Here is a 26,177-nt window from a genome sequence, read left to right as displayed (position 1 = left end):
GGGCTGAGGCATTCATTTATAAACAGGGTGTTTTCTAGTTCTGTGGGACTGCATTTAGCTTTGAAAACAGGTTTTCTGGGGGTTTACAGAACAGCACTGGGCCTCTCATTGGGGTAAAACAAGACTTTCAGGGAACAAAAGGGGAGATATTGGGTACATGTGGGATCCTGCTGTCTCATCTCCAGCTGAGACTTGAGACATGAGCACAAACAACTCATCAGAGTCCCACCAGTGCTGAGCTCTCATAACCCAGCCAGGCTGCCAGGGTGACATCCTGCTGCCAGTGAAGGGCAGTCAGGAAAAGGACTTTCCGAGGTTTTAATTTTTAAGACCCAAAACACCAAATTCCCAAGGAGTGGTGGAGCTGTGTGAATACAGCGGAATAAGAAGCCAGGACAGGGGCAGCTGGAAACAGCTTGATCTCCAGTGAAGGACCTTGATGAACCCAGCACCAGGTCACCTAATGAGGACCTTTCTGGAGTACTGGCAAAGAGCAGCACAGCTGCTTACGGCGGGATTTCTTCGCTCCTGGTTCGTTGCTTTTATTTACACATATATTTCATAAAACTCCACCACCTTCACTTTGTGGCAAAGCCAACAGAAGAAAGAAAATCAGGCAGCTGTTGAGCGAGTCTCAAAGAGCAGAGTGAACCCAGGTGGTTCCCTGGGCTTGGTTCTCCTCTGGCTCATTTCGATGGCTCACCACGGCACAATTCCAGCAGCAGCGCAGAGGAAAAGGATCCCTGGAATACACGCTCGGGTTAGGGGCTGGAATTTCCTCATTTAACATTAACGTGGAGGCTCGGTGGATAATTCTCCCTGCCTCAGAGGAACGTCAGCCTCGGCCGGCCGACAGCACCACCCTCCTCCTTCCCGGGGCCGAGGCCACCAGAGAGCTTCAGCACAGCCTCCCCTCAGCCATTGCTCCTCCACGCCGGGGGTACAGGAGGAGCCCCCCTCGGCCCCGCCATTTTGTGTCTGCACAAGCCGGGGGAGTCGCTGCAGGGCTCGGCCTCGCCGCACCCCTACGAGCACAACCTCCCGCAGGAATAAGGCGCGGGCCGGCTTATGCCGCCCCCAAAGCCGGGCGAGACCTCCGTGCAACCCCAGGAAACCCACAGGAGACAGACGCAGAGACGAAGGCACCGCCATGACGGGCACCTTCCCCGCCACCTCCCCGCCCTCCCACTTTATACCCCCCGCCGCGCGCCGATTGGCTGCGCCGCCTGTCCGTCAGGCTGGGAATTTCCCGGGGGCGGAACCAGCCCCGGTGCTGCTGGCGGAGCGGAGGGACCCGGACCCAGACCCCGACCCCGATCCCGGCCCCGATCCCGGCGGCGGCACCGCCGTGGGGCGCACGGCAGGTGAGCTCGGAGCGCCGCGGGGCCCTGCCGCCCTCGCGGGCAGGAGCCCTGCCCGGGGCACCGGGGTTTTACCGGGCACCGGGGTCGCGCCGCCCCAGCGAAGGGGCCCGGGCCGGAGGGAACTGCCGGGATCGGGGCTGCGCGTTGCCCGTATCTGGCCGCTTCTCGGGCTCTCGGGCCGCTGCGGTGGTCGGGGTGTGACCCCGGAGGGGGCCAGGCCCGCGCCGTCCCCGGGGATTTGTCCCGGAGCCGCCCGGTGTCGCGGGCTGTCGCGCTAATCGTGCCGTGTCTCAGTTTCCCCTCTCCCGGCCAGGGCGGGGGCTGCCGCCGCCCCCCGCGGGGGACCGGCCGGTGTTCCCGGCGGTGCCCGGGGGATGAGGAGGAGGCTCGGGTGGGGGTCCCGCAGCCCCCCGGGCGGTGCTGGTGCCCCGGGGCGGCCCCGCTCCTCCCTCGCCCCGCCTTGCACAACCCCGGCGTTTCCCCGGGCCCGCGCATCTGCCTCCCGACTGTCTCCGGTTTGCGATGCCCCCGGGCAGGGCCGGCTCCTGGGCCCCCTCCGGGGGGCTGCGGCGGCCGTGGCCTCAAGGACCCTCCTGTCCGTGCTGTTTTCCTTTCCCTTTGACTCTTTACCGCTCGTCCAACCGTGTGTGTCCGCATCGGATGCTGACCCAGAGGCTGGAATAGCTGGAGCAGGGATGGCAGCATCCTCCTCTTTTGGGAGGGAGGCACAGCTTGTCTCCCCCTTTTCCCTCCCTCAATTCCATGCTAAGATCGTCACGGAGGGCAGAGAGAAAAAAAAAAACAACCCCCAAAAAAAACCAGAAAAAATGCTGCCTGTCAATGCTGCTTTTGGGTGAGAATAGCTCCAGATGGGACTCATGGGGATCTGCATCCTCTCGGAGATCTGGCTATCCTGTTCCTGTGTCGCTGGCACACAGGTTGCCCCCTGTATCAAAAAGTCAAATGCAGCCTTTTCCCTTGAGCTGGTTATTCCCATCACTTGGGTGGGTTATTCCCACCACCTGGGGGAATGGGAGCTGTTGTGCTGGCACAAACTCTTTTGGAGTGCACATTTCATGGAGAGCACTGTCAGCTGAAGCGTTCCAGAGACTGGACTTTGGGCACTGGGATGAGTTCTGGAGACAGGAAGGCTCCAACCAGGCACGTCCTTGAGAGCTGTCTCTGTGGTGAGGAGAAGTAAGCAAGATGAAAACAGGAGAGCCTTTTTGCTGCCTTTGGCATCGTTCCTGGTTCTGCGAGAAATCCCACGACGCCCTTTTGGCCCGACCTACGCCGGGCAGACCTATTTAGCACAGGGCTGTGGGTTGTTGCTTGCCAGCTGCTGGTACAAAACTCTCTTGGGTGGAGGAAACCAAACCATCTACACTTGTGGCATTGCAGATTTTGTTTTAAAGCAGCAGTTCTTACACTTTGGGTGGCACTTTGCTGGTGTAGCTTTGTGGTGCCACTATCTACTATCGGCTTGCTTGTTGCCTGCTGAAGCACACCAAGTTGGACAGGAGTAGCTTGGAAGCAAGAAAAAGGCTACAAGGAAAGGGGTGGCTGTGCCTTGTTCTGCCTTGGAGTGCTGTGACAAGCAGCCATGATGCTGCTGAGCTCTGCAGGGAGGAGTGGAGCAGGCAGGATGAGCCAGATGTCTTTGCAGCACAAGACAGGGTCTTGCATAAATCCCCCCACAGTGCTGCCACTAGAGCACCACCACTGTGCCTGGCTGCTTGTCCTGCCTGCATTGAAGCTTGGGCCCATCCCAAGAAAGTCTGCAGCTGTATGTGGTTACCTGTGTTTGTAAACCTGGCAGACCCAGGGAAATGCTTTATTTTCTTTGTGAGCAGCCTCATCAGAAGCAGGTTGTTTTGTGAAGCCTCTTGGGGAGGTGGGTTTTTCAGGCGAGAGTGGGCTTTCTTGCTGGGGGACACCTTTAATACCTGCTGTGTTTTGAGTAGGGTTCTTGCCTCTCCCACCCTCTCTTTGTGACTAAACTGGCTGGAAAGGAACACACTGCAAGTGGAGGTTCAGACCTTTCCCTTTGAGACCTGAGCCTTGCAATGCCTGCTTTCCTCTTCTTTTATTACTCCCAGCTCAGTGGACTGCAGTGCCCAAAAAGTCTCATAATTGCTGCTTCCTAAGGCCATCTCTGCTTTTGCTTTCCTGCAAATGAGACCAGTCCAGCAGTGCAGGAATTGTTGTCCCTTGTATGGGAAGCTGCTGGAGCCCTGTAGAAGAAAACCAGTCTGCGGGCTACAGTGTTTTCCTGTAAAATGATCAAACAAACAAAAAGAAATCATTTCATGGTGTCTATCAAGTGGCTTTTGCTTTCCATCTGAGGAGGCATGCTGGGGACCCAGCAGCCCCAGTCATGGGAAAATTATGCTGACAGCCTGCAGGGATTTGCTTTCACCTCCTGTGATCCTGGTGCGGAGGAGGCTTCCTGTGAATCTTGTGCACTGGAGTAAGGAAAACCCCCTTCTCCTTAGGGCTGGGCCATCACAGGATGGGAATTGAAGGGCTGCCAGGCCTGCAGCTCTGGGAGGCTGCTCCCCACCCTGGGGTCACTGCTCAGAGCAAACCCCCAGCAGGGCCAGCCCCCTCCTGCACAGGCCTCACAGCCTTGGTATCTTCAGTGTTCAGTAATTTTGTAGTAGGAATCACATCCTTCTGCCACTTCTGCATGGCTGGTGCTGTGATGGCTGTGGCAGTGGTGCATGTTGTTCTGGGTGACAGCGGTGGCAGCTCCAGCTCACTCCCAAGCCACAGCACAGCTATTTAAACACCACTCTGCTTTCATCTCTGCCCGTGAGCCTCCCCTGCCCACCCACACTCTCATTCTCAGCTTTTGCTGAGTTGCCATAAAAATTTGCTACCTAAAGGTCTTGGTGTCCCGCATGGAACCAGCGACGCCCACGGGTGCCCGTCTGGCAATCTCTGACAGCGACTGGGCATGGAGCCAGCGAGCTGGAGCCGGGGAGCCACGGTCTGAGCCTGGTCCTCATGGCTGTGAAATACTGTCAGATCATCTTAGGAACTGTTGACTGGCAAAGAGGGAAGTGTTTTCTGGTGGTTTGGTGGTTTCTGCTGGCGTTTGTCCATGTTTTCTTTGCGTATCTGACCACCGTTAGGTGCTGGTGTATGGTCCCCTCTCTCCTCCCCTCGTGTTTTTATTGAAATGAGATTTTTCACTGTAAATCTCACCTGTCAGAACTCTTAAGGAAAAAAAAAACCAACACAACAACCCAAGACAGGGATCAGTTACTTGGTCTCTGGTCCCCAGGGTGACCTCTCTGTTCCAGAGGTGCCTTGCAGAAATTGGTCTGTGCCTCCACTCCAGGAAAACCCACCCTGTCCCCAGTGATGGCCTGGAATGCTGTGGAAGCCCCTCCCTCTTGCTGGCTATTGTTTGCTGGTGAATTTGCGGTTGGTCTGCGCTTCCGTCAGCTGGAGATAGTCCAGTTCCTCTCCCCAGCTGTTGTTTGAAAACAGCTCCTGTGGTGCCTTTGCTACAACCTCCCCGGTAGGGTACAGACCTTGAGCAGAGAAGTTCTTGATAGAAGCTTGAGAATAGGGAATATCAGAGGCTTGCAGTGGCTCCATCCATCTGGGAGAAAATGGGATCACTGTGAGTGAACTCTGCTGTTTGCAGGGTGGTCAGTGCAGCAGGACACTGAGGGATTCCTGCAGGGGTGCACCGGGGACAGGCACCTCCCATGTGCTATGGCAGAAAACCTCCAGGTTTGGGGTCTGGCAATAAGAGAATGAGGACTGGTATTTCAGGCTGCTTCCAAGCCACATGGGGAGATGGTACCGCAGGAGAGGGCAGCTCTTCCTCTTCTCCCTCCTCTCCCTACCTTCCCTGACACACACCTGGGTTCCTCCCGGTGCAGGATGCAGATGCCCCACAAGCTGGTCACTGCAGGGTGGGTTTGGTTCCCAGCTCCTCCCAGAGCCCCCGGTCTGGAGCAGCATGTGGTGACTGGACAGCAGTGAGAAGCAGGCTCGGGTCACTGACCAGCCTGTGCCACCATCCCCATCCTCTGCCAGGCTGGCCAGGCAGGTAGTGTGGCCACAGGTGATGGCATTTCCCAGCTACGAGGGTCCCACTGGGCTATGTGCTGGTCTCATCCAACCTGGCCTTGATCACTTCCAGGGATGGAGCATCCACAGCTGTGCTGGGCACCCTGTTCTGGTGCCTCACGCCCTCACAGTAAAGGATCTCTCCCTAATACCTAACCCAAACCTGCCCTCTATTTAAGACTGGCGGTGACGGTGCTGCCATCGCTGGGACCCACAGCTCAGAAATGGCCCTGGTTCTTCCACAGCTTCTGTCAGCTGTTCTGGGCTCCAGGAATAGCCTCTCCTCCACTCACCCCACACTACCACAGTTGGGCAGTTCCAGCTGCTTGGGACAATGTCACTGGCTCTCCATGGGGGGCTTGGCAGCACCCACAGAGCAGGAGGATGATGAGACTCACCAATGCATCTCCCAGAAGCAGAGTGCTGCTGAGACCAGGCCCAATTCCCTGTCTCTGAGGCAGGCGTTAATTGCTGCTCCAGTTGTGGATGCTGCCAGGTGACAGTTGTCATCTGGAAAGTCCCTGCCGCTCCCTGGCAGGCAGGTCATCCCAACTGGAGATCAGCCTGCATCACTCATGGCATGAGCATTAGTCTCAGGTTGGGACAGTTTCGGGTACAGGCTATCCCCTTCCCCTTTCTAAATGCCTCCTCTCAGCCCCCTCCTGCTTACCAACTCTCTTGGCTGGGAGAAGAGCACTTCGGGGTGCTCCTGTTCTGCCCCCGGGGAGCATCCCAGCTCCAGCTGGCACCAGGACCTTCTCAGCTGCTGCTCTGCTCCCTGTAACAAGCTGGCATCAGGGGGAATAGTTCTGATAAGTTGTGCTGTGATTCACAGCTGCTGCTTCATCCCCCCAGGAGATGGGTGAGACCTGGAGCCAGGATCCTGCCAGCTGTCCCCAGGCCAGACTTCAGCAAGGGGGAGGCCTTAGGCCACCCGCCAGTGCAAGGAGTTGGAAAAGCAATTAGCATACTGCTTGTGGGTGTTTTGTCTCCTTGAGCTTTGCTCCTAGCCCTACACTTGTCTGGATGTTTCCTGTGCCCAATTCAGGAAGCTGTCCTTCTGGCAGCCAGTTTTTCTGGCTGAGCAGGAGGACAGAGTGGGTCCCTGCCTGGCTTCTGGGGCTTATCCCCGAATACAGCCCAAACTTCCCTCCAGCTGCTGGTTAAGCTTTTGGAGTTGCAGACACTGCCCCTCCCCAAACAGCCCCTCACAAGCCTTTATGCACCCCAGAAATGCCGTATGTTGAGCAGGATGTCCTGGTGACAATGCTCAGGTTTGCTCTGGTGTGAGTGAATGCTCCTGGGCTGTGTCTCCATCTCTCTAGGGATGGAGAAACCAGGGGTTGCAGCCTTCTCTGTGACTCCAGTGCCCTTCATGGGTGAGAGCCAGCCCTAAGTGGGGCTGCTGGTGATGCCTCCTCGTGTGACAGTTCTCATGGCTGTGAGTCACCCCGACACGTTCGCCCCAGGCAGGGCTGGAGGGGGAAGTGCCTTCACCTGGCTGACTTGTTGGCTGGCTGGCGAGCAGTGAGGCACCAGCACAGCACCCTAGACCCCCACACGGTTGGGAGCAGGGGACTGTGGCACCATCTGGAGCCAGAGGAAGGTGACACCGTGCTCCATTGCCTTGCAGGGATGCCTGGCTGGGAGGTAGGCGACTGAAGAGCAGGTATGGAAGGGAGAGGACCCTATCATATCTATGACCCCGGTGGGGGCTCAGAGGAGAATGGATCCACGGCCTTGGAGCGGCTGGTGGAGGAGAACGCCCGGCTGAAGGAGAAGATGCAAGGGATCAAGTCTATCGGTAACTGCTGCCTGCTAGGGGATGAGATTTGCCTTTGGGGCAGCCCAGCCTGTGCCCACAAAGCCAGGGGTTTCTTGCTTGGTTGAGAAAGGGTGCTGGTAGAAGCTGGGGGTCTTGGCACTGGGGCAGCAGCAAAGCTCTCCCTGTCCTGGAGGGTTGAGCAGGATGTCTGTGCTTTTTCACATGGCGATGCAGAGGGAGCTAGAATTTTGCTGAACTTACGGGGTGTTTTATGGTGGAATAAATGGCTGGAAAGAGAAAACAAGTGCTAGAGCAAGGACAGCTCCTTGGAGTTCATAGGTGCTGGGGTCTATTCTGCTTTTGATAAAAATCCTCATCTCCTGCAAGCCCTGTTGGGCCAAGGGCTTTTCCCAGGTGTTTCTCAAGGAACCTGCTGCTGAGTGCTCCCTGCGGCAGCAGGAACATGCCAGTGTTGAAATGTTCCAGCTGAGTTGTGCCACCCTCGTTCTTCTCCTTGTCAGCCTTCCCCCGCTCCCACCCCCAGTTTTGCTTTCTGTCTCATGAGCCAGCTTCCTCCTTTGAGTCCTGCTTCTGCAGCCGAATTTCCACCTGCCTCGTGATTCCTGTTGTGTCACCATGCCCTTACCTGGGACAGGCACTCACTGGTGTGACAGCAAACCCCCCCTCATTGGGGGAGGATTGCATTGTTCATGCCAGACTCTAAAGGGGAAGGTTGGACCTGTTAGTCCACCACCCGGGCTTAAATTTGTCTCCTCTGGGAAAGCAGAGGAGATCTCTGAGAGCCACAGTTGTGCCTTCTGCCTCCTGTAACCAGTCCTCTATATGTCAGCATGAGGATTTCTGAAACCAGTGAGCCACTGATCCAGCTTTGCTGTTGGATTTATCCCAGAATAGTTGTTTCCAGATGAAGAAGGACTATTCTGGTTGCTGCTCCAGCCAGACAGGGTTTTTTGGTGCTGGTGGATGGGGCTACTGCAGGACAGGCCCTCGAGGAAGGCGGCTGAGCATCCTTCTGTTGCCCACAACAGGAGAGCTTCTGGAGGAGTCCCAGGTGGAGGCATCCAAGCTGCGGCAGAAGGCAGAGGACCTCGTGAAGGACAACAAAATGCTGATTGGATCATCCTCCTTGGAGGACTTGGTGGAAACCGGAGGTAGGAAATGTGAGGGTCATGGGAGAGGAATAACCTGATGGCTCAGAATCCTGAGCTTGGGGGAAGGGAAAGGCTGTGCAAGAGACTTTAATGAAGGTCCCTTGCAGCCGTGTCATCTCTGGAATGTCTCAAACCACTGCCATCCTCTCTTCTAAAAGGGGGTTTCTGTCCCATCCCCAGAACTGGGGTAGAAATCATCCATCAGCGCCTGACCTTGCAGGGGTCTGCTGTCTGCATCCCTGTGGCAGGTGGAGAGAGGCCTTGCTCTCCAAAAGGCTCATGGCTGCACCCTCTCCCCTCTCCGCAGCCGTCGGCCCTGACCCCAGCTTTGCACAGGCAGCCCCAGGCAGTGCCCAGCCGGACGTGGAAGCACGGAAATCACCTCCAAGTGTGAGTCTGCTGAATGGGGAAAGCTGCTGCTGGCATGGCTGAAGAGGGAGGCACTGTCCATCTAATTAAAGCAAAAGGAGGCAGGCCTTAGCCTTTAGAAACAGGGGTGAACCTGGAAGGAGGGTTCAGCTCTCCTGCTGTACTCCTGGTGGTCCCTCTCGTTGTGTGGTGGGCATCTTGGGCTGCCATTCCCTGGGGAGCTCTGACCTGGCTGCCTCCCCTTGCAGGGATCCTCCTCAGAGTTTGAGATCGTTGCCATTGAAGCACAGGGGTTTCCCCAGGAGAGCAGGAGAGCGGTGAGTGGCCCTGGTGCCTGCAGGATTTGGTGTTGGCAGGTGGGGAGTCGAGCCAGTGTCAGGGGTTTGAGGGTGTGCAGGGCTGCAGGTCTGTGCCCAGGCAGGCACCAGCAGGGCTGGCTGACCCATGTCGAGACAACCCTTGGGCAAACCACAGAGGAGGGATAAACTGGGCAAGGGTTCTCCCCCAAACATATCTGGCCTGGCTGGGTCTGGGTGAGGGGCCATCAAAGCAGCCCCAGCCAGATGGGGATGCCAGTGTCTGCAGATGCCACATGGCAGTGACAGGAAGAGAGCTGTGACAGCCCAAGTAGCTGTCAGTGATGCTCTGATATTCCGCTGGTGCCCACGCTGGGTGGGAGGACCAGGCCTCCAAGCCCTTTAATTACTGACAGGATCTGCCCTAGCCAAAATACCTCTGTGTTCCATTTGCTGCCACCTAAATTGTCATTGCCCTGTCCTGTTCTGGTTTTTTGTGAGCTGGAATGGAGGGCTGAAAGGAATGGGGATCCAAGGAAAATGAACATCAGCTGGCACCACATGGTACCAGTAAGAGGACATGCTCTCATTGCACATCCCTGTTCTCATTGGCCAGAGAGGCTCTTGGAGGGGTTGAGTCTTATTGGACACTCCTGGGGTGCAGCTATAAGGTGATGGAGAACAGAATGGGATCTGCTTGGCCACCAGCTGCTGGTTCCTGAGCCGAGTCCAAATCCTGTGCTCACATCCAGATTCTCCCAGCTTAGGTCCTCACTGCCTCCCTTGCCAGCAGACATGGGTGGGAGGAGCTGGCTGTTTTGTGTCCCCCACAGCAGGTTTGGGGCTGTAAACTTCGGGCTCAGGGTGCTGGGGACACACTGTGCTGCCCTGTGGTGCAATCTGGGACATTCTCACAGGCAGCAGGTGAGTCAGCGGGGCTGGGAGCAGAGCAGGTGTAGGTGTGTCAGCACATCCCCAGCTCCTCCCAGCAGTGCCGTGTGTGCCAGCTGTTGTGCCAGCAGCACCTCCTAGGCTATGGAGGAATTAACCAACCACACCAGAGGATCATAAACCTCCTGGGGACACTCTCCATGGGCAGGGTACACCTTGACACTGGTGGGTGTGCCCTGACCTGTGCTTTCCCAGCCACTGTTTAAATCCCATGCATCACCCGCTTGGCTTTCACCTGCCAAAGGGCTCAGGTTCCTGCTGCCTGGCGTGCCACAGCAGCAGGAAGCACAGAAGTAGGACAGGTGGAAAGAGGACATGGGGGTTGGGGTAAGACCACCACCCCTTCCAGCACAGACCAGGGTGTATGTAGAGAGGACAGTCTCAAGAGCTGGGATTTTTAGTCTTGGTGCAGATGGGAGGAGCTCAGGGGGAGAAGAGACCAAGGGTGGAGATGCCTTCATTGCTGTCAGCGATTTGAGCGTGTGTTCTGCTCAGACTGCCAAGGGGCACAGGGAATGAGCTGCTGCCATGTCCTCCTCCACCTGGGGACTCAGTGTGCCATATCCAGCAGTTGGGAATCAGACCTTTACAAAGCTGACACAGTTTTTCAGCATTCTGAGAGGTGCTGCAGAGTGTCTTGGTGCTGGCCCAGCTCCCAGCCTCAGCCATGGATGGGACATGAAGTTGATCTGTCCCAAGAGGAACTTTACAATGCTCCGTTAACTGGTCTGACCACACTTGATCCCCTCCCCATCCCAGGACTTGGAGCAGCCACCGAACGAGGATGCCAACCTGCTGCCGCAGCTGCAACAGCTGGAGAACACGCTGAGTGGCTGCGCCAAGGAGGCCAGCAAGGATCAGGTCTTTGTGCGCATGGGCTACATGGCCTCCGAGCTCAAGCGCTTGGCCTCTAAGGTGCACAAAAATGAGCAGAGAACATCATTCCTGCAGGTGAGCGAGGCCTGGCGCTTCATGGAGATTTTTCCCCTTCTGTTTTTTCCCACCAAAGCCCTCCTGCCCGTCCTGGGGTGGACACCCACCTCCTTAGCGTGGCTTGGTGGGAGGTGTGGGTGGCCAAGGGCTGGCCATGCTGTTCACACTGCTGGTGTTCACCCTCCAGACGTTGTGTGAGACGCTGCACAGTGAGAACAAGGAGCTGCGCACCAAGCTGGAGCATGACCTGGAGCAGAGAAACCAGGCTCTGGAGAAGCTCAGGTGAGGGTGGGCTGTGTGGATGGGGACAGGGCTGCCCTGGAAGCTTCTTCTTGCTGACCCATCCCTTCCTACCCACAGGTGTGAGAACCAGGAGCTCCGGAGGATGGTGACGCTGAGCAGCCAGGACGGTGGGAAGAGGGAAGCTGCTGAACAGGTGAGGCGGCAGCATCTCCTTGGAGAGGGCTGGGAAGGAGGCAGGGAGCCTGCTGAAACATCAGCAAAGATGGCCTCATTTTAATTGAGCCCCCAGTTTGTCCCAGTATGACCAGCAGGACTACTCAGGGTCTCAAGGGGATGGGGGAGGCAGTGGGAGAGGAACTGGCTCGAGTTTAGCCGGCCTTGGGCACAGCCTCCACAAAAGCCCTGAGGGTCCCCCCCGTGCGCGTCCAGCAGAGCGGGGCCATGGTGGAGAAGGCGCCGGGCAGAGAAGAGCTGGAAGCCAAGGAAAAGAAGGTGAAGATCCTGGAGCACCAGCGCAGGGAGGTGAGGACCAGGCTGGGAGGGAGGCACCACTAAGGAGGCGGGGAGTGGGCAGAGGGGGCACAGGGCTGGGATGGCACCGAGAGACTGTGGCAGGGCTTCAGAGCTGCAGGGAAGCACTGCTGGAGCTGGGATCTTCATCCAGCTGGTCCCCAAAGTGCTTTCATGACAGGAGTCTGCTGGGGACCACCACAGCTGATTCATAGCAGGGTTTGGGCTCCTGTTCAGCTGTCTCTCTCTCCCTGCAGCTGCTGGAGGTGAATAAACAATGGGATCAGCATTTCCGCTCCATGAAGCAGAAGTATGAGCAGAAGGTAGGGCTGGGTGCTCAGGGCTGGGTGTTCAGGGCTGGGTGTTCAGGGCTGGGTGCTCAGGGCTGGGTGCTCAGGGCTGGGTGCTCAGGGCTGGGTGCTCAGGGCTGGGTGCTCAGGGCTGGGTGCTTGGGGAGCACATTCCTGCTGGGTGCTGGCTGTGGGGACACAGAGGAGGCAGTGTAGGGAGGTTTGGGGGCTGCCTATGCCTCCTTTCCCCCAGTGTGGGTCCTTCCAGGCCAACACCCCCACTCCCTCCTGGCAGGTCACGGACCTACACCAGGAGCTGGCTGAGGCCCGCAGGGCAGTGACCGAGCTGGAGTCAGAGCGGGAGCAAAAGCAACGGGATTTTGACCGCAAGCTGCTCCTGGCCAAGTCCCGGATTGAAACAGAGGAGGCAAGTCCCTTGGGAAGGGTGACAGGGAGCTGCCAGCCCTGTTGCCCTGCCCTGGCTGATCTCCCCCCAACCCTGGGTCCTGCAGGCAGAGAAGGAGAGGCTGGCCATGGAGGTGAGGGACCTGCAGCAGAGGATGCGGTTCCTGCAGGAGCAGCTGGCTCCGGTCACCAGGCAGCGGGAATACCAGGAAAAGGAGATCCAGAGGCTGAACAAGGTGGGGGCCAGGGCACACCACCTCACTGAAAAATGTCTTTACTGTTCTCCAGTCTCTTCACCTCTCTCAAATCCAAAACTGACCCTGATAACCCACTCTTGCCCAAGCAGAGACTTGTGTCAGGCCCACCACTTGTATGAAGCCCAGCGCATCCCTCTGGGCTCCAAGGAAGGGGGGTTCAAGGAGGGTCTGTTGTCCCTCTTGCCCCTTCCCAGTTATACCCACTTCCCATGCTGGGCACTTGCCTGGGGCCCTCCAGTGACATCATGAGCACTGAACTTGCTCTGACCCTGCTCCCTCCTCTTCCTCTGCAGGCACTAGAAGAGGCCCTGAACGTCCAAGCCTCTCCACCCCCCATCTTTGCCATGGAGCCAGCAGGGAAGCTGCCACAGCAGGAGCTGTTGACCCAGAATGAGCTACTCAAGCAGCAGGTAGGGCAGGACACGGAGTCACTGGGGACAGGCAAGGAAATACATGTCCTGAATCTCCACAGCAAAGAGCTCTGTGTGCCAGCAGCAGCCCAGCAGCTGGGCAGGTGTCGTGGTGGGGTTGGGGACCCAACTCAGCATCCTCCAGGCATTCATCTGGAAGGAGCACAGCCATGGCCCATCGAGCCAGCCCATATGTCTGGGGCTTGGAATGGCTGGTGGACTCAAGGATGGCAGCGCAGTGATGGGGTTACTTAGGGGAGGTGTCTGCCCTTAGCCAGGTGCAACCACATTCTTCCTTCCTGCCAGGTGAAAATTTTTGAGGAAGACTTCCAACGGGAACGGAGTGACAGGGAGAGGATGAATGAGGAGAAGGAAGAGCTGAAGCAGCAGTTGGAAAAGCTGCAGAAGCAATTGGTCCTCTCCAACAACCAGGTGAGCAGCACTGGGTGCTACTGGCCCCATGTCAACCCCATGAGTCTCAGAAATGCTCACCCTGTGTCACAGTCCCTGTAAATGCCTAAGAGTAGGGGCCGAAGGAGAACAGGAAGGCCACAGGGGGTGTTTTTTCTGCCGCTTGTCACTGCCAGAGCATCTCCTTTCATTCATCTCCTCTTTCTGCACCTCTCCTGGGGATCTGTTGGTGGGAGACAGGTGCAGGCATTCCCTCAGCAACTCTAACCCATAAAGATGGGGGGTGGCAGGGTGGGCTCTGCAGTAACCCCTCTTCCTCCCAGCTGCGAGCCTCCAAGGACGACTGCCAGAGGGAGAAGGAGGAGAAGGAGAAGCTGAAGAAGCTGCTGAAACAGCATAAACAGGTAGGGATGGGAGGAAACCCTCCTTGGGCAGAGGGGCTGGGGGCTGCAGGTAATGGGTGGGGGTGGGCTGCCATTGGGATCTCTCCACCATCTGTCCTGGCTCCTTGCAGGCTTCTGGAGAGAGGCTGCACGCCGAGCCAGGGCCAGGGCCGCTGGGCCCAGGCTGCCCCATGTACCAGTACCAGTACAGCCCCCCCATGGCTCACCCCATGTACCACGGCTATGATGAGTGGCAGCAGATCCGATACCCGCCAGCCATGCCGGGCGAGCACACTCAAGGACAGAACTTCCACCATTTTCCCCCGGTGAGACTCTACCTGCGCCAGCAAGGGGGAGCAGAGGGTGACATATGGGTGGGTCTGGGACTCCCTGCCCTCCAAGGCCTCCGAGTCCCAGAGCAGGGAGCTGAGCACTTGTGTCCTTTTGGCATGTGACTGCTCAGTCCCTTTCCTCGCACACTGTCAATCAATTGCAGAGTGCAGCTTCATGTTTCACATCCCAGGTAATTCCTTGTTTTTGTTCCACCTCCTCTTGCAGCCCGAGTACCCCTGGCGCCCGCCCTGTGCCATGGCTCACAGCCAGAACACCCAACAAGTGGCTGGGGTGAAACCAGTCCCCAAGGACTTGGGTAAGGCTCAGACCCTCCCTGACAGGGGTGCCCGTCCTTCACCCTGAGACTTGGGGCACTTGGCTAAACACATGGGGGAGGGATGAGGGCACAATTTACCAGGCAGTGGCCAGTTTCCCTTAGCCCCCACCTCTCATCAGCTGAGGGAATGATTTTGCCATGGGGTCGGTCCCTGCTGCATCCCTGCCAGCATCCCCACAGCACCTAAAGTCAGGCTGCACCCAAACAGCTCATGGAGTCATGACGGTGCTCAGGGATACCAACTATGCCATGGCTGGCATCCCTTCTGTGGGCCTTATGTGAGAATGAAGAACTGTCCTTACCCTGTGCCCCTCCTCTCTTGTGTCTCAGAACAGGCAGGTCCCGGATTGCCCTAATGCCAAGGACCGGCCACGCTCCGACACCAGTGGAAGAGGAGTAGGGTGTGTGTGTGTGCCCGTGTGTGTGTGTCCAGGAGCTTCCTCCAGCTGCCAATGCCTCTGCAAGGACATGTGCTGCACGTGGGGGGCTCAGCAGCGCCTTCCCCCAGGGAAATCATGAAGGAGGGACTAAAGGTGCCATTGTGGTGGCAGCCAGCATGGGGTCAAGTCCCCTACGGCCATCCCTTTCCCCAGGAGGAGCCAGGCCTGGCATTGCTGTAGGCCTGAGTGAGGTCTTCAGGGAACAGGAGCCAGTGTTTCCCAGGAGCTGTCCCAATCCAGAGCCCCTGGAGGAGCGGGTAACAGCAGGGGCTCTCCCGGTGGTGGGAGATCCCACACTCGCAGGCAGGTGCTGGCCACAGCCGTGGCCCAGCCTGAGGGTGGTTGGTGTCTTCGTATTTATTTAAGGACTGAAGTGTGGCTGAGTCTCTTTGGTTTTGTCCTGAAAGCTGCTTCCTGTGGAGCAGCCTCTGCGTGGGGACGGGGAGAGGGGGGGATACCCAGGCTGTTGGTCCCCATGTGCCTGGGTATGGCCATAGAGGCAGACTGAGTGCAAGGGGACCCCAACCTTGCTTGGGCACCCCAGGATCTGTTGCCCCAAGTGCATGCCCCCCACCTCTGTGTGCTGAGCTCAGCCCCTCACCTTCCCCTCTTCTGCCCCCACCTCTGCCAGGGCAGGGAAGACCCTGCTGCCCCCTCTGCTTTTCCATGTAGCAGTGGCCTTGGGGACAATCTTTGACATTGCACATAGCAAGTCTTGCTCCACGAAACAGGTCTGGAGGGGAAAAAACAAATACAGCCCAGTTTCTGTTAAGCATGGCTATCACAGGTATGACAGCAGGAGGCACGGGATTCCAGTATGCTCTTCACTAAGAGCTGTCCCTGGTCCCAGCCCCTTTTGCCCACCTGTCCTCTGCACTCACTCCCCATTCTGTCCCCAAATGCTGGGCTATGATGGTAAGTCCACGTTTGCAGTTACTGTGGAAAAAAATGAGTCTGTCCAGTCAGGCACTGCTACCCCCAGGCTGGCCACTCTACCCACTGTGCGCCCCCCTCTACCCCTCCCAGCCCTGGCCAACAAGTGGAGCTACACATTTGCAGAGCCTTTATTTGGTGTTTCTCTGGTGGGTGGTGAGGGGCTGGCCACCCCTGACCAGGAGAGCAGCACGTCTCCGTGCCAGGAGCACGGGCAGCCTGAATGCACTGAAGAGCTGCTCTGTGCTCGGCACGGTCAGGCCAGGCCCGCCCCAGCCGGGGGCTTTCGGGCCAAGCCTTCATGGAGATGTGGTCTCCTGCTCCAGGGACAGCCAGCCCCTGCATCCTCCCACTGCCCGGAATGGTGGAGAGGAGGGGGCAAGCTGGAGGCCAGGAGATGTCACCACCGGGTGTGGAGGTGGGACACAGGGATACTGGAAGTATCACACTGCCATCGCTGAGGTCTCTGCCACGAGGTTGTCCAGCCCAGCACAACTGGGCTGACTGGGGGGTGCCAGAGACAGGAGCAATGGAGGGGACAGTGTGTGATTCCTGCTGCTGGGGAACATCTGGGGAGGGAGTGGAATGGGAAACAGCTGTGGAGATGCTGGCCCTCATGCCAGCGGCCTGAGGCTCTGCTGGTCCTACTCATCATGTTTCTCCTGCTGCCGCTGCCTCAGGTAGGTCACGATGTGATTCTTGACAGCAGCGATGTTGGTGCGATGGTACCAGCGCATGACGGGCACGCCCTCGGGGCTCACCAGGAACTTCTCAAAGTTCCACTTGATGTCATGGTTCCGCAGAGGCTCCCAGAAGAGCTTGTTGGGGTTCCCAAACTCCTCCGCCACCGGGGGACAGGCATTCTGCAATGGGGAGCCAGTGCATCACTGCCTTGCTCCTCCAAAAAGCAAGCTTGGTGTGTCCCATTCACCTCTCCCTGCCATAGCACCCACCTTCAGGAAGGTGAAGATCTTCTGCTCCTTGGCCCCGTTCACATCCCCTTTCTGGAACAGCTGGAAGTTGGGAACAAAGCCACCTCCTGGCCGGACATATCTACAAGGCGGGGGAACAGGATGTTGTGCAATAGACAGCCCTGGGTGCTTGCACAGGGCTGGTGACAGGATCCCAAACCCCTTGTTTGGGGGTCACAGCCAGCAGCAGCTCCAGCCTATGCTCCCACTGCCTGGCTGGGACCCCAGCAGGAGGGAGGTGTCCCACAGCCCCCAGCACACTACTCACTTAAGTGCAGGGAGGATCTCTGAGTTCTGGCCGGGTTCCTGCTTCCCAAATTGGTTGGAGGGGAAGCCAAGGACCACGAACCCCTGGTCTCTCAGTTCATCTTGTAGTGCATTCAGTTCTGCATGCAAGGACAGCCAGAAGTAGGTTAGTGCAGGACTGGGCACACCTCCACACCTGCACTCTACCCCTGGGACCATTCCAGGCAGTCTAGGCCCTGGGGAGCAAGCATTAACCCTTTCCCCAGCTCCCTGAAGCAGAATGGACTGTGGGGACACGCCAAAGGCTGCACTTGTGGGCCGTGCCCTGACCCCGAGGTGCCCGTGCCCCTAAGACCCTTACCAACATACTGCAGGGTTAGGCCTCAGTATGTGGCTACGTTGACGAAGAGCACTGTCTTCCCCTTGTACCTCTCAAAGGGGATGTATTCGTCCCCATCGAGGGTCAGAGCCCCGTAGCTGTAGATGGTGTCATTCACCGTGGGGTAGCACTCCACCTGTGGGGCGAGGAGCATCCCGTGGGAGCAGGCTGGGGGCTGCCGGCCACCCCGCTCCCCATCCCCACGGCCAGCAGAGCCATGGGGATTGCTGCTGGCTGCGGGGACGGCTGCCAGCGTTGTGTTCCCTGCCCTGAACGCCGCTGGCAGCAGCCAGGCTCCGGCATGCCAGGGTCGCGCTGGTGGGACAGGCGGACTGGGGCGTGTGGATGCGCATGGGTCTGGCTGCAGCTGGGGGAATGTTTACGGAACAGGGAGCAGCAGGAAGGCGAGGGGCTGCAAAACAGCCGGAGTGTAAGGGGAGGCCAGCACCAGAATCCCGAGGCTGTGGGCAGTGAGCAGGACCCACCGCCCCTGGAACTGCTGCGGGACAGGGGCAGTGCAGGGGGCTCCGGGTGGGATGGGGAACGGGCCGGGAAGGGTCGGGCTGGAGCAGCCCCTGCATCCAGAGCCACAAGGGTTAACCAGAGGAGCCCATTTCCTGTCCCCACCAGGGTACCCAGGCTCAGCCAAGTGCCACCGAGGGACTTTTTTGGGAGCTGGCAAGAGCTGAAGTCACAGGGGCTGCCCTCGAGGAATGAAGGCTCCTTGGGACTGTGGGGTCCCGGTGGCAAGGTGGGGAGCCTGGCTGTGGGGGTGACAGTGTCCCCGCCCGCTGCGCTGTAGGGACACGGTGGGTTCCACACCTTCCAAATGTGGGAACCCTCCCGGACAGAGTCCCCGTGCTCTGCCCCTGGGGAGGTCACTTGGGGAGCACATGGCTCTGTCCCCCTCCGTCCCCAACCCCAGGACAGCGATTCTTGGCCCTTGGCCAGAACTAACTCGGAAAATCCGCCCGTGATCAAGGCCCCGGGATTGTAGGGGGAAGGAGGGGGGTCACGGGCCCACCGTGGCCCCCCCTGCCCCGGGGAGTCCTGCAGAGAGCCCTGGGAACAGGCGCGTCCCCAGGGTGTCACACAGCCCCAAGACCCCCCTGAAAGCCCCGGGGGGGGGGGTTCCCCTCCTCTTACCTTCTCCCTCTCCTCACTTCGCCCCAGCTGGACGAGCCCAGCCAAGAAAAGGGGCAAAATCCAGCTGCTGCGGGAGCAGCCCCCCATGGCTGGGAGCGGGGTGCCGGCACCCCCTGACAGCCCGGGGCGAGCGGCCGGGACGAGCGCCGCTGTCGCCTGCTGTCACCTCCGAGCCCGGCGGCCGAGAAATAGCGGCGGGGCTGCGAGGGGGGAGCCAATGGCCGGGGGGGGCCGGGCCAGGGCCGCGTTAACCGTGTGGGCTCTGGGACGGACACACGGACGGACACCGCCCGGGGGTGGCACCACGGCCTGGCGGGGACCCGGGGCGCCCACGGGGACACGGGGCAGCGGCATGTGCCAAGGGTTTATGCAACGTGTTACCCGAGCCGGGATTAAACCCGCAAGGTGGGGGGAGAGAGATCGGGGAGGGGAGGAGGAAAGGGGGAGGGGGAGCAGAGGTGTCGCGGGGGAGAGGTGCCCCATCCTGTGCGGGCCACCCAGCCAGGGTGACATTTCCTCCCGGGTGGGGTGTTGGCACCCGAGGAGCAGGGACCAAACCCCCGCAGCAGCAGCCTCGGGGAGGCCGGGCTGGGGTTCGGTGGGTGCCCTCCCAATGGCTGCTCGGGCTGGGCTGGGGAAGGTTGATCCCGCTCCTCTCCTTAGTGCCCGGTAAATGAAAGTGCTGCTAGAGGCAGCTCTGGAGGAGGATCCCTCCTGCCAGGGGTTGTTCTGCAACTCGTGGGCTGTGGTTCCATGGTGACCCTGCTGCGTTCAAGGGCAGGGCACTGCTGTCCCTTAGCCCTTGGTGTCCCCGGGGGCAGGAGTTTCCAGGGTCCTGTTTGCTTAGCCAAGGAATGTGAACATTTACCCTGGGCTATCTCCAAGGAAAATATCCGTGGTGAGGTGTAAATTCCCTGAAATCCCCCAACAGAATTATTCAGTGTGAGAATTAACTGGCTAGAGAGGAACTGGGGGAGTTGTGGTTTTGGTGGGAGGCTGGCCTGGGGTGGAGGACAGGATGAGGTGGCAGTGGGTGAGTCTTGGGGGGACCATGAGTGCCAGCATGAGGTTTGGCTTTACTAGAAAGCAGGGTCAGCCCTGCCGCGATGCTGTCACTGAGTCAGCTGCTGGAGATGCCATCAGGGAAGGGGAGTGTGACCATAGGTTAAGAGAAAGCTGAGAGCAGTCTCCCAATCCGTGTTCTTCACCAGAAGGAACACCATGTCCTGGGAAAGGCTGATGTTGTGAGGCTCCAACTGCAGCCTCAGCTAACGTGGGAGGGCTGGGGGTTGGGTACATCTCCCAGGCACAGAGAGAAGCCACGGAGCAGGGGGCTGTGGGTCTCTCTGTCACTGGCAGCATTTCCCAAAGCTTTAAACCTGCACTGCTATTGGGGGAATGGCTTAGCCCTGCCCTGCCTGGACCCCAAGCAGTGTGGGGTGTTCACCCAGGCCCAGGCAAACCCTCAGGGTGCTCAGCCACTGCCTGGGGACTGCACAGAGCCCATCACAACATGCCAAGAGCCAGGCCAGCCACAGGGGTGCTCTGGTCAACTCTCATAGATATGGCTGCGAGTGGAGCGAGGTGGCTCCTTGCCAAAATCTGTAGGAGCCAATATCTGGGATTTGACCCTCTCCACCTACTTCTCAGGCTCTAGGGAGATTTGAGGCCATGGGGCTGCAGCTCCTGGCCTGCACGCTGCCTGCGTGTCTCTGCATCCTGCAGCCAACGAGGACCAGTGCTGTGCTCCCCAGCGCGGCTCACACTCCTGACCCTGACCAGGGCTTGAGCCACCTCCTGCGACAGAGCTGGGACTGACCTGGGGAGCTGCTCAGGACTGTGCTCCCTGCCCCACTATTTCCCACCACAGGAGCAGCCACCCACATCTAGCTGTAGTGGTTTGTGGCACAGTGTGGTTGTGTCTCTTCCATGGATCCTTGATCCCTGCCACGAGCAGTGAAAGTCTGAGTCACTCCTGAACTCAGTTTTCCTAAAACCAAAATAAAAATAAGGGACCTGTTTATCCAAGTCCCATCTCCTTGGGTCCCAGTGCCAAATCAGCCTTGGTGGGGGGAAGGAGTTAATGAGAGACAGCCAATGGACTCCCTCTCTGTCACTGAACTTCCATGGCATCCTGGGCATGTCACCCAGTGTTCCCAATGTGCTGTGCCCTGCCATGCTGGAGGCTGCATGGGAGAGCCAGGGGGGCCAGGGGTTCCACCAACACTGTGCTGCTCCACCCTGCAGGCTTGGGGTCCCTCCACTTCACAAAGCAGCCGGGCTGACCCTCGCACGAACCTTCCTGCTTGGTTGTTTTTCCAGCAGAGCCGGGCGGGAGCCAGCTCCCGCCTGCTGCAGATGTTTGGCAGGAGTCTGGGGTGGGAGGCCAGGCGCTTGCAGCGCTTGCATGCACTTGCAGCTCCCCCAACGCCATGCTGCCATGCTGCCCCGGCTGTCCCCTGAGCCACATGCCGGGGCTGCAGAGACCTTGTGCCAGGCTGCAGGGCCCCAGCTGAGCACAGGAAATGTCAAAGCAGTGGTGGGGACCATCTAGTGCTGCCTGCTGGGCTTGTCCCAGAGCTGACCGAGGAGTATTTTCATGCAGAGGGGCAGGGATGGTCCCAGCAGTGTGGCAGGACAGTGGCAGGGAGCTTGGGCAGCAGCAGGTAGCATTGCCCTGGCTAGCAGCAGTGCAGCTGGCAGCCTGGCCTGGCATCAGTCCCAGGGCAACCTCTGAACCTTTGTTCTAAGTGTGCAATGGGAAGCAAAAGCAAAGCGAGCTCTGCCAGGAAAGAGGCCCCAGCTCTTTGAGCAGCAGGCTTCCCCAGGCTGCCAGCCCATGGCTCGCCCAGCCCTCGCTGCTCTGCCCCAGCCCGTGTGCTCCCACACACTGCCCTGGTTCAGCAGCAGCCTCCTTGCTGGGCATGGTGCCCAGCACCCTTTGGAGTGGGGATCCCCTTTCCCGAGTGTCCCCACAGCCCCCAGGCTAAGTGCTCTGCCCCCTCCAGCATTGCCATCCCTTCCTTTTCCAGGGGAAGATTTTCTCCCTGTAGAAATGCCCCTGGCCCATTGTCCCCCCTTCCCCCTGCAAAGGGAGGCTGCCCAGAGGCAAGGTGAGAGCCAGCATCCTGCATCCCCTTCTCTCTTCTGGGACTGCCCCATCTCCCTTCCCCAGCAGCAGCCCCATGGGCCAGCAGCCAGCTCCTGCCACATGCCAGCACTTCCAGGGGAGCATCCCAGTGGGTGCTGAATCACTTTGGTGCCCTCATCACCCTGCCTGCTGCAGCGTCACCGGAGCAGGACCCGCTTCTCAGCAGAAAGGCATTTTTCCTTGGCAAAACTCCATGCAAACACTGCCTCCAAGCTCCAGCACTGTTCAGGCACTGAAGCCAGGGCCGCAGGGGGATTTGGTTATCTCGTTCTATCTTGGAGGAGGAATTTCCAACTTGACAGTGTTGGAAATCCAGTTTAAATCTATTTTCCACCATCTTAATGCTTAAAAAAATGTGACGTCTCCCTGCTTTACCTCTGCTGCCATTTAGCTCCGTGTTTGTTGTCGTTACGAGCAAACCCATCTTTCCAAGGGCTTTCCTGGAAATGTTTGTCACGGGTTTGAAACTTCCCAGAAAATTTATACCAAGAAAGGAAATCTCTCATTTCCCTCTGCTGCTCTTGACAAGGGGAATGCAGAGGTGGGAGCAGCCATCCTATATTGTTGCATGGATGGGGGGGAAGGTGTACCATGCTTTTCCTCATGTTTGCTCCAAACCAGAGTTCCTTCCGAAACCACTCCAATGTTCATGGCTTCTCTTCTATTCCTCTCACAGCAAAGCTGCTCAGCTTTTATTCCTGGTGCTGCTGGCCATCCCCACAGTGCCCCCAGGGAAGCAATGCTGGGGTGGAGCACGGGGGAAAACAGAGCCAGGGCTGTTCCCACCCTGCACATCTGTAATGTCCTCCAGCTGCCACTGCACCGTGCCAGCAAGGGAGGGAGAGAGGAAGAAAAACAGGAAAATAACTCTGGTTATTTGCCTCAAACTCTGCAACTCGAGAGGGGAAGAGAGAGTTGACAGTTCAAAACAGGAATGTGTTTTTTCGCCAGGCAAGGAATAAATGTCTGCTCCTTCCTAGCACAATCACAGCCAGTGGCTCCAGTGCAGGCACTTCTGCTCCCCAGGGTCTGCATCCCTGTGCTAGGCTCACTCCCCAAGGTTTTTGCCCTAGGTCCTGCTTCCCTGGGAACCTCCTGGCCCTCTGGCCCCACCACCCAATGCAAACCCCAGTCTGGCTGTTGTGGATCAAGCCTCACTAGGATGGCACACAAGGTTTCCAACACTGCAGGGCTGGTTGCTCTTTTCAGCACAGAAAATAGGATTTAAACAATTCCAGCCAGCATCACCGGAGTGTTTCCCCACATCCTTGCCTGATTCATCCTGTCAATTTTGTGACCTTTCTTGCTGTGAGTCACCAAGATGTGGTTTCAGTGCCAGGGCTCCTGCCACACTGACCCGACACGAGGCTGGTGTGAGGGAAGTGGTGCCGGTCACCCGAGTGGGAAAAAAACAGCCACAACCACTGTCAGAAAGTCCTAAGGGATCCTTCCCACCCCGTGTCCAGACTGAGGTTTGCCCTCTTGGAGCATGGGGCTGGGCTGGCACTGAGCTTCCTGCTGGGCTCCAAGGCTGGATAGAACCCCAGGGACCTTGAGGCAAGGCAGAGAAGGAGGTCAGAGCAGGGAGGGTTTCTGGAGAGGCTGCAAAGTATCCCGGATCCTGCAGACTCAGACACCACCTGTAGTGTAGACAGAGCTGCACGACACACTCACATGAAGGATAAAGTCCATTTATTTCATAACAAAGGGCAATACAGGAGCTTACATGATCCCTTGCCAGTGGCTGGGGACAAACCCGCTCCTCCCGCTTTACCTGCCCAGGTGAGGCATGCACAGACTCCCCGGCAGGGCTGGTGTGCCGGGCAAACAGTGGGAGCTCTCACTGTCAGGAGTGGGGTGTGCAGACAGGAGGGCTGGCAGGAACTGCACACACTCCTCTGCCCCACAAGACCCAGAGGAACCAAGAGCCCTGCAGGATTTTCCTGTACCCATTCAGCAGATAATGGATAGAGGAGAGGCCAGTGCCAGCTGCACGTCTGCTGTGCAGCCAGCACAAGCTCTGTCATTGATGCTTTTAGCCAAGTGCTAAATGCACAACCAGAAGCCACATCCGTCTTGTTTGACTCTTTTTTCCCCAACAACCTTGACAGGTAGGACTCCAAAGAAGAAATAACTTTGTCAGGCATTTCCACTCCTTGCTGCTTGCCTGGGAGGAGACAGTGTCACTAGTGAAGGAAAGACCAGCCTGCCTCCCTCACAGGAGTGAGATATTTCCAGCTGGACACGTCTGCAAAGTCACATCTCTCCCCACTGCTGCCCATGCTGTCATTTTCCCCCACAGTCCCTGTCAGCTCAATGGGCGAAATGAGCAGTGGGTACCCAGCGAGAGCCAAGTACAGGAGCAGGTCTGGGTGCTGGCCCACCCCAGCTCCTGCCCAGCTCTCGGGGGGGCCCATCAAGGACCCTGGCACAGGGTGCCACGGCTGTAGCCCCCAGCCCAGCTGGCCGTGTCCCAGTGCCTGTGGCTCAGACGATGCCGTTGCGCGTGGGGTGTGTTCGTATTCGGTAGATGATGACGGCAGTGGCCGGGCACAGCACCAGCGCTGTCATGATGAGGATGGTGGCCAGGATGATCAAGACGATGACCCAGATATCCAGGATGTGCTTGGGGAGGTCGGTAGGACTTGTGAAGTGAGGGAGGTCCATCCTGCAAGGAAAAGGCTGAGGGGTGGTGGGGCAGCCCTCTCCATCCCTCCCATAGCCAGAGTCCCCCCAGTCCCCTGCTGCTCTCTCCAGGGTCACCCCTGTGGCCAGGTCCAGCTTTCACCTTGGGCTCCTTCGAGAGCCTTTGATAAATGCTCCTTCAGTTACTGCCAGGATTTATAGCATGCTTTGAAGGCACTCAATAAAAGCCCGGGGGAAAACTTCCCTATTAATTGCTACTGTTTGTTGCAGGAGCTGATAAAGGAAAGCCACAACCGGGTGTCCCGCTAGTCACTCACCGGTGTATCATCACATGGGGAAACGCTGGGGTCAGGTCAGCCAGGAGCCCCCTCGTTTCTGGGGAGTGTCCCCCCCACCTGCACCTGGTGCTGAGTCACGGAGTTATCCATCAGCTGAAGGGGATGGAGGGACCGGGGAGCGGGGACCCCCCTCCACGGGGACCGCGACTGTGTCCCCGTCCCGCCCCGGCACCTCGGGGGTGGGGGACACGATGCCGTGGGGGAGAGGCGGCAGCTGCCTGTGCCCTGCCCGTTCCCTGTCTGTGCCCTGCCTGCCCTGCCCGTGCCCTGCCTGCCCTGCTCGTCCTGCCTGCCCTGCCCGTACCCTGCCCCTGCCCTGCCCCTGCCCTGCCCGTGCCCTGTCTGTGCCCTGCCTGTGCCCTTCCCGTCCTACCTGCCCGCATCCCCTTACCTGCGGCGCTGCCAGGCTCCTGCACCCACCCCGAATCCGGCTCCTGCTCCAGCTCCTGCGAGAAGCGACGGCAGCTGCAGATCCCGCCGCGAACGCAAGACTCCCGCCGGGCGAAAAAGACTCCGCCTGGCCCCGCCCGGCCCGGCCCGGCCCGCGGGGGACGGCAGGGGAGGAGAAGGGGAAGGGGATAGAAGGAAGGGGAAGGAAGGGAAGGCAAGGCACGGCAAGACGTTTTTTTCTACACCAGGATAAAATAGCACACTTCATCTCATCCCACCCAGAATGGGGTTCCACTGGGGGAGACCATCTGGAGCTGAACCCGAAGGTCACGGGAGGGACCGTGGGGACATTTCACTTCATAGTCCCTAACAAAAGGTCCTCCCTACCCCGTCCTCCTCCTGCCTCAGCAGGGCTCACAGGCACCCACTTGCCCCCGAGACCCAGGGCAAGACCACCCAGAGCCTCCATAGCCACCCGCAGCGATGTGCCCGCACTCCCCAGGGATTCCCCAGGGTGATTTACAGAGACACGGGCAGAGAGCATCTCCAGGGAGGGGACAGAGCTCAGCCCGTCGGCTGGGAACGGTGTTTCTGCTGCCCAGTGGAATATTCCATTCCACTGGTGATGCTAAACGGCAAAAGCAAGATGGGATGCTCCGACTTTCCTTCTGGGACAAGCTCAGGGTCAGTCACGGTGGTAGCCACACACTGCACCTTTCACTCCTGCCTTTTCCCAGGGAAACCTGTTGGATTTCTGGTGGTGGAAAGCCCTACCGCATGCTCTCAGGACACCCCTGGCCTCCGGGCACCCCCTGGCCACGCAGCTCTGCCGGGAGCAGTGCACGGGCAGCCTCCTCCCTGCCTTCCCAGCAGCGCTCCCCTCCAGCTGCTGCAGGCAGATAAAAAGTGGGGTTTTTAACGCAAGCAGCAGCAGATCCTCATGGACAGGGGTTTCCTGTGGAGCTGCAAGCAGCGGGCAGAGGGCAGAGACTGACTCCATGCACTGTTTGAGGATGGAC

At 58.6% G+C, this 26,177-nt stretch overlaps 3 protein-coding genes and 1 long non-coding RNA gene across 9 annotated transcripts; 1 reads left to right on the top strand and 3 right to left on the bottom strand.

Moving 5' to 3' along the window:
* Window positions 1-385: 385 nt before the first annotated feature.
* Window positions 386-1,157, bottom strand: LOC136297404 (uncharacterized). Its single transcript, XR_010723152.1, has 2 exons — window positions 1,120-1,157; window positions 386-743 (listed from the first exon to the last, which is right to left on the bottom strand). It is a non-coding gene; the product is annotated as an uncharacterized lncRNA (long non-coding RNA).
* Window positions 1,158-1,275: 118 nt separating this feature from the next.
* Window positions 1,276-15,336, top strand: TNIP1 (TNFAIP3 interacting protein 1). 6 transcript variants are annotated; one of them, XM_066197549.1, is made up of 18 exons: window positions 1,276-1,364; window positions 7,087-7,257; window positions 8,268-8,390; window positions 8,698-8,780; window positions 9,008-9,076; window positions 10,766-10,957; window positions 11,127-11,221; window positions 11,300-11,375; window positions 11,615-11,704; window positions 11,950-12,015; window positions 12,278-12,413; window positions 12,499-12,623; window positions 12,938-13,054; window positions 13,361-13,486; window positions 13,789-13,869; window positions 13,980-14,174; window positions 14,407-14,497; window positions 14,854-15,336. In XM_066197549.1, the coding sequence occupies exons 2-18, from the start codon at window positions 7,125-7,127 to the stop codon at window positions 14,916-14,918; spliced, it is 1,863 nt and encodes a 620-aa protein (XP_066053646.1). In that variant the 5' UTR covers window positions 1,276-1,364; window positions 7,087-7,124; the 3' UTR covers window positions 14,919-15,336. The 6 variants fall into 6 exon arrangements, with proteins under 6 accessions (XP_066053646.1, XP_066053645.1, XP_066053647.1 ...); XM_066197548.1 differs by having other exon boundaries at window positions 11,612-11,704; XM_066197550.1 differs by having other exon boundaries at window positions 11,612-11,704; window positions 14,849-15,336.
* Window positions 15,337-16,004: 668 nt separating this feature from the next.
* GPX3 (glutathione peroxidase 3) lies at window positions 16,005-18,987 on the bottom strand. The gene is given in 7 exon segments (XM_066197554.1): window positions 16,005-16,754; window positions 16,845-16,944; window positions 17,131-17,248; window positions 17,470-17,623; window positions 18,634-18,728; window positions 18,731-18,900; window positions 18,902-18,987. Coding segments are annotated over 7 exon segments (942 nt in total). The 3' UTR covers window positions 16,005-16,535.
* Window positions 18,988-23,459: 4,472 nt separating this feature from the next.
* SMIM3 (small integral membrane protein 3) lies at window positions 23,460-25,291 on the bottom strand. The gene is made up of 2 exons (XM_066197067.1): window positions 25,160-25,291; window positions 23,460-24,452 (listed from the first exon to the last, which is right to left on the bottom strand). Exon 2 carries the CDS (start codon window positions 24,449-24,451, stop codon window positions 24,272-24,274), a length of 180 nt encoding a protein of 59 aa, XP_066053164.1. The 5' UTR covers window position 24,452; window positions 25,160-25,291; the 3' UTR covers window positions 23,460-24,271.
* Window positions 25,292-26,177: the final 886 nt, after the last annotated feature.

This window comes from Chamaea fasciata, unplaced genomic scaffold, assembly GCF_029207755.1.
Source record: "Chamaea fasciata isolate MVZ Bird 193981 ecotype frontalis unplaced genomic scaffold, bChaFas1.0.hap1 SCAF_15, whole genome shotgun sequence".
NCBI classification, from domain to species: Eukaryota; Metazoa; Chordata; class Aves; order Passeriformes; family Sylviidae; genus Chamaea; species Chamaea fasciata.
This window is presented reverse-complemented; position numbering and strand designations above follow the sequence as displayed.